Source organism: Tyto alba, unplaced genomic scaffold (genome assembly GCF_018691265.1).
Source record: "Tyto alba isolate M040663 unplaced genomic scaffold, T.alba_DEE_v4.0 Super-Scaffold_13, whole genome shotgun sequence".
NCBI classification, from domain to species: domain Eukaryota; kingdom Metazoa; phylum Chordata; class Aves; order Strigiformes; family Tytonidae; genus Tyto; species Tyto alba.
In genome coordinates this window covers 28,418,129-28,426,319 of record NW_024881275.1, presented here as the reverse complement: position 1 = coordinate 28,426,319, position 8,191 = coordinate 28,418,129, and the positions used below count along the sequence as shown (strand labels likewise).

At 35.5% G+C, this 8,191-nt stretch overlaps 1 protein-coding gene across 3 annotated transcripts in view; it reads right to left on the bottom strand.

Moving 5' to 3' along the window:
• Window positions 1-656: 656 nt before the first annotated feature.
• SLCO4C1 (solute carrier organic anion transporter family member 4C1) overlaps window positions 657-8,191 on the bottom strand; it is a 33,292-nt gene continuing 25,757 nt past the window's right edge. Inside the window, exons 10-13 of one of the 3 annotated variants that reach the window (XM_033006504.1) lie at window positions 6,753-6,940; window positions 4,639-4,703; window positions 2,630-2,767; window positions 657-1,533 (exon numbers count right to left, since the gene is read on the bottom strand). In XM_033006504.1, coding sequence (XP_032862395.1) covers window positions 1,364-1,533; window positions 2,630-2,767; window positions 4,639-4,703; window positions 6,753-6,940 — 561 coding nt within the window. In that variant the 3' untranslated portion in view covers window positions 657-1,363. The remainder of the gene's footprint in view (window positions 1,534-2,629; window positions 2,768-4,638; window positions 4,704-6,752; window positions 6,941-8,191) is intronic. The other 2 variants (XM_033006505.1, XM_033006506.1) reach the window with 2 other exon arrangements.

Here is an 8,191-nt window from a genome sequence, read left to right as displayed (position 1 = left end):
ATTTAGCTAAATAGAACAAGCATAGATTCAGTTGTATTCTGCCCCTTTCCTCCTCTGCCTCAAAAGCCATGAAGTCTTGCGCTTTCAAGAGGTGTAGTCTATTTTGGTTTATTTCCTGAACAGTTCTTTCTAAATAGCTATAGAGGATCCTCTCCCGAGTTGTATACTTAACCTCTACCTAGTTTAACAGCTGCGCTTAAAGAATTAGTTGAAACACGACCCATATGCAATAATCCTTTACCACTTGTTTAAAAATCTTAGTAGTCAATGAGTCTATGTAATCAGATGAAAAGAGCACAACACGTGGCTACGTAAGTGACATGCATAGCCAGTGCAACAGAAAGGAAGTTTACATTAACATATCTTGCTCATTAAAAATTTCCAGGCAATATTAAATGATATTTCAGTAGCAGGCAATATAGTTTAATATCTGGTTAAGAGTGGCTAATTTGCATAGCATATCTGTTGTGCTCTACAAATAGTTTTAATAACATGCAGTGTATAAGTCAAAAGGAACTAAAGCTGTATTTTCCTACTTTTGATGTTTCCATGCATATTTTTTGCTGGCTTTCAGCATTGTTTATTTGAATTGAGAAGCCTAGAACTCAGTCACTTAGAAGTTACATGGCACACACAGAGTAGCAAGAAAACAGGTTTTATTTTCAAATTTTATAGAAAAAAATGTTAACAATGCTTAAAGAAAACAGCTGGACAGCAACTTCATGTATATATCCCAGATAGAAACTCAGGCACTTAAATTAACAAATATTTTGCTGTTACAAACCCAGCTATCCTATAATACCTATTTACATTTTTCTACAAATACTGAAAACTGAATTTATGCCAAAATATTTTTAAAACACATCCATACTTGCACATTCCCAAGTATATCTACAGTCAAAATCCCCAACTAAGGCACTAGCCTAGCCTAGATTATGTGCACATTAAAGTAAGTCCATTTTAAAAATCCACAGTTGTCTTTAATATATTGTCACTTGTTTTCTCCCTCTACAGTCTCACTTAGGCATTATTTTATTAGCAGAGGGAAATGGGGCACACAGCCCAGTTCAGCTCATTTTTCTTGTTTTTGATTGGAGAATTCCACCGTGTTTCACTTAAGTTATAAATCAGACATTTAAAATTAGACTGAAAATTTAAATGTCACTTTTTTGGATATACACAATGGAATACTAAAAAGTATGTTTAGCAAGTTAGAGAACACTACACAAATTCCCATATATTTTAAGTTGTTTAAGAACTGAATATGATCTTTTATATTTAGGTAATGGTGTACAAGAACTTTGGTACAAGTGCTGTAACAGTGCTTATTCTTTTTGGCTCCTTTCAAAAGCCCCTGACTGGCTCACCACTTATGTGTGCATAGGAGATACCACTTCTGAATCCTTTCGTGACAGGGCTGCACTTGCTGGTGGAGGCTTATACAAACATACTGCCATGACGACAAAGATGATCGTGATGATTTTGCAAGCAGCACCTGAATGCAAAGAATAGAAAAGTCCTTGTTGCAGTCACCTACAATAGCAGACAAGAGTAATTCAATAAAGTTTCATATGGTGAGTTACACTGTAAGACTTTTAAATGGATGTTATGAATTTAAATGTTTTTTATATGAACTGCAAAAGGCAGATAAAGACAGTCTTCCAACTGACTTCAGACCCCTCATCTGCTCGATAGCTCTTGCTTGCAGCAGCTATTGTCATTACTTCAGTTCTGTATTTCTTCATCCCATTCTAGCCAGAAGTGCAAGTCTTCCTTATTTCTTGTTTCAGTACTGTTCTTCATTGCATTAGTATTCTTTGCCTCTCTCTAGAACTCCTCACATACAAACCTGTTAAGTATTCTCTCCTCAGCTACCTTAAAAGGTTGTTCCATTTACCCATCACTGGTACATAGTGGTTTTCGTGCAACTTGCAGGGGCAAGGAGAGGGGGAAAAGAGGAGGGATTGTATTTTAATCACAACTGTGCCCACAAGATACTGAATCCTGAAGTTGTGCTCTTGCATTTTTAGTTTCAAGGTTAGATGTTAGCAGTTCAGTTTATGCGCTTTAAGTATGACAGCTGCTAGAAGACAGGACACCAGTAGTTACCACAGATGCAAGCTTAGCCTGCCTTCCCTCCTCAGACATATATATCTCACACTTGAAGGGAAGAGATTGTTAAACAAGTTGGGAAGATTTTTGATTAGTGTTCAGAGATATTTTCAAGATCATTATATTAATTTAGGGGAAAAACTGAAACATGACAAGAGGAAGAAAGATCCTCAGACCCTAAGCTGCCAGACCCAGCCAGGTAAGACTGAAATGTGTTCCAATTCCTTAAAATTCAGTAAATGAAGTGTGACAACGAAGTAAGACTGAAAAGCAAAACTGTTGTGTATTACTTATTTTAAAAAGTTTTCCATGTCATTTTTAAGAGCCACTTAATGTAGTCCTGCTCCCTCCATGATATTTTGCTTTTTACTATTTATGCAAAAAATATTAAAAAAAAACCCACTGCTCCTAAAAAAAGAAAAGTTTAAGGGTCTATTTGAAAGTAATTGCCATCTAATAGTCAAGGTCAGTATATCTATTACCCTTTACATGTACTTAGTATGAAGAAGTCACATACTTATGCCCATCAGCAGATAAGCCATTCTTTCATTGTCATAAACCAAACAGGCTCCTTCAGTTTTACATTCATTAATATCCCACAGAGTACAACTGTTGTCTATAGCAACACCAAACAAAATTGGTCCAGGAATAGTACCTAAAAACCAGAGTAACATGTTAGAACGTTTGAGTTACTTGGAATAGACTTACCTGGTCTTAATGAATGCAGTGAAATGCCAAGATGGTTGGGAAGATAAAATAGGAGAGCCACACACTAAACGAAGTTTTATTAAAAGTCATAGGGCTCATTACATAGCAAGTATGCCTCTTTCATTGCTCTCAATTAATAGGTAGGACAAATAGAGTATCAGTTAATTTGTTACAGAGCTCTCACTTTATCAAGCAAGAAGTTTGTTCAAAGACATGAGCTTCTCATAATTTCCTCAGTTTTCATTGGAAAAGAAAATGTGATTAAAATTTGGGGGAAAAACAGCTAATCAAGGAATCATGATTTTAACTGAACTAAAAGAAGTCCCTTTCCTTAGATCATATATACTAACTTGTTCCAAATGCAGAGAACTAAAATATTACTATGTTAATATATGCAATTACATATTTTTTTTTCCATCCCTCAGATGTAGTCAAGCTTCTAAGAAAATTTTGACAAAAAATTAGTAGTGTTTAAAATTATTCCTTCATATAATTTATTAGATTTGTGTGATTTTTGTTACAACAGTGCTTTATAAAGCATCAGTGTTTTGCATCCAGGTATAGCCAATTCTATAATAAACACTCCAGGTACAACACTGCATGTCTACCTAACCTACTCAAGCTCTAAACTGTTCTTGAGCTAATAAGAAGCCATATCCTCACTACAGCTCTTCTGCCTAGGAACCATGATTCAAGTCTACAGTATAAATATCTTGTTGGTACTAATGCTGTTAGTTGCTGCCTTCTTCAACCACAGTCAGTAAAGGCAGTGCAAAAAGTTCTCCTATCCTCTGCTCAGTAGTGAAGTCAAGACTTAAGACTATGCCATAGATACCTTAATGTTGTGTAAAATGAAACAGAGAAGTCGTCATACAGCACTTAACACTACCTCCCAGATAATTTCTACACCTAAGGATGCTTACTCTTGTTACAGTTTTATTGGTAGAATGACTTAGATTAATTAGGTTAGACTTTCAATAGGTACAGCAAGGCAGAATTCACATTACTATATGATTGACTTAAAATGGCAGGGAACGGCTGCAGTATTAAATATTGACACAAAAGTCTAATCAGTAACTGAGCATTGACCCCGTCTTGAATTACGTATGCCATTTTAGAAGTGTCTAACACTAAAAGAGGTGTTAAAATATGCCTGAAAAAAAATCAAATGAGTGGTTCAGACACCTACATTTAGCTTTATGTTTTATTTAAGGTGATTTACCTGCCCGAGATCCTGGAGATGCTTAGATTTATGACTTAAAGTAGTAGATTTCCCACATAAAAACTCAGCAAGTATTTATTTGCAAGTGTCTACAATGCCAATAAGGACTAAAATTAGTCAAAGGAATTGAAAAGGAATGGAGAATAGGGAAGACTCAACCTATCTACTTTAAAACATACTGGCATGGCCCATAACGATACCACTGTATGTGACAGTGTCACTTTCTTTTAACTTCAGGAACTTGAGATGTAACTACATTAAGCTGTTTTCTATTACATCACCTTTCCTTATCTCAAATTTCTGGTTAAGCCTCCTTCTGGGGGAAGTGACAGCAGGTGCCTTTTGCTGAAAGAATTAGTTACCTGCATTTTGTTCATGTCAATAAGAACAAGGTAAGCTAAAATGAGCATACATGCCCTATTTAAAGAGGAATTTGAATCCGGATGGCATCTACCTTATAACAAGTGTATTCTATAAGTCAATGACAGGCTACTTCAAGCTCCTCTGAAAGCTTCTTAATGCATTATTTTTAAGACTAAAAAAATGTCAAATAAGTCGATTATTCAGAGGCAAGTGTTTCAACAAGAAAGTCATACCCAGTAGTCGTAGAAACACTGACTGTACTCCAAGAGCAAATGAGCGCTGTTTATCTGGCACACACCTGTGGACAATATTTGCAGTTTAAGACTCAGTAAACAAGTATTAACTGTTCCATTTCTCTGCTTTGTCCCTCAGTAATATGTTTTGTCATAATACACTCTCTTTAATCTGTTAATTGCAGAGGATTTTAGAAATCCAGCATGCAGAACAAGTAACTAAACAACTTCAAAAAGTGTTTTGACAAAAGATAGAAGCAACTCCAATAGCTCAAAGGAATTTGAACTAGTTTACCAAACCGTATAAATAAAAAGCGAGCTTACCAGCAGCACCCTGATATACTATTGAACATTTTTTTCCACAGAACAAACAAGGATTTAAGGACTCTGCTAGGATGCAATTCTGAGCTACTATTCCTAGAGCAGCAATACATGAATTGAAACTAGGCTTTAGCACAGCACAAAGTGTTGTATTTCCCATAACCTTTACATAGAGTCACCTGACCTTACAACTAATCGGTTCTGGGCTGTGCTACACAAATTGGTATAGTGATTCAAGCAGAATTTGCCTCCTTACCTCCTACCCATTTCTTTCAGATATTTCTCCAGCAAAACACATTTTATCCTGACAGTGTCTTAAAGATATTACCATAAAGACTGTACTTAATCTAATTTATACAATTTAGTGTCAGCACTGTTTTCTTTAATAAACTGTATCACTGAAGCACTATCAGTGCTAAAAAAAGACAGTATTTAAATATTCAGGAGTTATTTCCTCATTCTGGAGCATGTATGATGATTAGCCATAGAAAAACATCCAAGATGAGCAGTTATGAGCAGTCACTGTTAGGATTCCCCCACCCATAATGGCAAGTAGAAGGAGAACGAATTTTGTATAGCATGGATGGTTATTTCTAGCACTAGAACACTGTCAGGAACATGCAGGTTAACGCTTTAAGTTGCACAAAACAGGCCCACTGAAAACACAATATATTGTAGTAACTTACCTCATATTTATCTATTTATATTAATTTTTGAACATTTAAACTGGTCTACAGTCCTCTCTTCCATAAAAACTGTTTCACCAATTCAGTTGAAGTGTACAAGGGTTCAAAATTTCAAATGTTATTGCTTAGAATTATCTAAATAAATTATGTCAACTCAGTTTTGAAGATAATGCAACACTTCACATTATTCTGCCCCCACACTAGTATGACAAGCTGTTAATTCCAGATTTACACCAACCCTGAACAGGAGGCTACTACAAGGCAGTGTTGCAGAGTATCATTCCCCTTCACAACCCCTGCCTAGAAAGTTGGAAAAGGAGCATGTAACACTTTCCCAAAGCATCATGTATGTAGTGCATATGTGCCTATGCATCATGAACATTTTCTCCATAGAAGTATTAGAGGTACAAGTCAGATTTTTATATAAACAGGTCTACTTTCAGAATGAGAACCATGTATTCAAACAAAAAAGTGTATCTAGCTTTCACGCATATGAGTTTCAGCTATCTGAAAGACAGTCAGACCACTGGTTAACAGCCTCACACATGCTGTCATGTTTTATATTAATGACTACCACACATATAACACAAATATATCAAAGGCAGTCTACAATTCTTGATAGACTACAATTTTGCAAGTCAGAACTCTGAACTGAGACAGGAATCAAAGGTTTAGAATATAAGACTGATAGCTATTCTGTTATTTTCTCGATACAGTTTGAAATCCTGACACTACCAATACACAGACACAATATAAAACACTAGTTGAATATTTTCTTCATCCAAACACATGGCACATTTATTCCTTCTTGCTTTGACTAAAACACTCAGGAGTGCTCCCATAAAAGATGGATTTTGCTACAAGTAGGAAAGATTTTTTTAATAGATTCAAACCTTATCTACTAATCAAATGTAATTACAGAGATAGCAAACAGTGGTATGACTGTCCTCTGCTTCAGGTACTGCCTGTTTACTACACAAAGTATTGCAACAGAAAATCCCTTGCACATTGGTTTAAATCCACATTCCAAAGCAGAACAAATTAGAGTATCTCACTGATCTGAGTTTTCACAAGAATGCTATTTACTTGTCAGCCCAAAAATCATACCTGAGAATGGCCACAGTTGTTGGAGTAACAGCCATAAATGTAAAAACAACAGCAAAAAAGAAGAAGGTCAGGAATAAAGGCAAAAATTTGCACTGTGTTGGACACTTCCCACGAACAGCTTCATAGTGAAAGTCTTCTGAACCATTTTCTCTTTTTGGTTTCCTAATACAGGAACAGTTGTGGTACATCTACAAATAATTTATAAAACAAAATTTAGCTCTAGAATGACACAAAGTGACACTAATATGGTAGATGTTCATTGGGTCTGCATCACACTAAACATAACAATAAACCTTGAATTTACAGTATGGGAAACAGTCCATTTGCTGATGATCATATGACATTGTAACCCTCATTTTTAAAACTGGTTCAGCAGAACATGACCCAGCTCACCTGAGCAGAAGTTATTTTTGGTTTTGTGACCTAAAAGACAGTGATAGTCTCCATTTTGTGTGGAGCAAGTTTTTAGGTACTAGCATAAAAAACTTAGAACTAAAGAAGATTTTAGAGTTAGAGACATGACCATATGCAATACATAATATACAAAAACACCAGAGTAAGCCTTGAAATGCTAACTTTTGCACTCTAATCTCATTATAAATCAGTGAAGATAACACCAGCTATTGTATACAGTTAAGAAAGGGAAACCTACAGAGTTCAAAACAAGATATTTTTTTTTATTATAAATATAAAATATTTTGAAAATATGTGTTTTTCAAATAAATCACCTCTTTGAGAACTTTACAAGCACCATGGAGGGTGTCAAGGGTTGGAGGAATGGAGGAACTGTCTCTTTTCTCTTTCCCCATACGAGATTGGTTTCATCTACAAAGTGTAACTTCTGAACAAAGGGTACCCAAAAGCTGCAGTTCCCTTACAGCAGAGGATATCTTACATGTTTGTCAAAAGTAATTTTTCCAATACTGAAATAAGCTAATGTTAACTGTTACTTAGTTTATTAAACAAAACTGCTGATTATTTCTGTACAATTCAAAAGTTATACTCCAAAGAACTTTAACTGTCTTGACCACTAAAACTTGTTACTTGAATTGGGTACTTGTGGTACTATTTCCTTAAGCTTTATTCTTTAAGCTTAGGTAATACATATCCAGTTACAACAGTAGCAGAACAAACTGGAAACCACAACTGCTCACATTCTTCAGGGATGGTGGCAAGCCCCAGATCACCTAGCTTGACAGCCTTGGCTATAAACAGGCTGGTTTTCACATTGGGCTGTACTTGACAGGAAGAGGGGTGAGCTCTACTCTTAAGACTTTAGCAGGAAAGAACAGAAGCATTGCTGAACTGCTTTTGTAAGCAGGTGAATTAATGGAATAGTTTTATGCTCTTCATTTAAATCCACCAAAGTTTGTTTCCAAAGGAAAAAAACAAAAATGTATCAATTAAGTTTTCACAGCAAGAAGTAGTCTGTCTCTTAC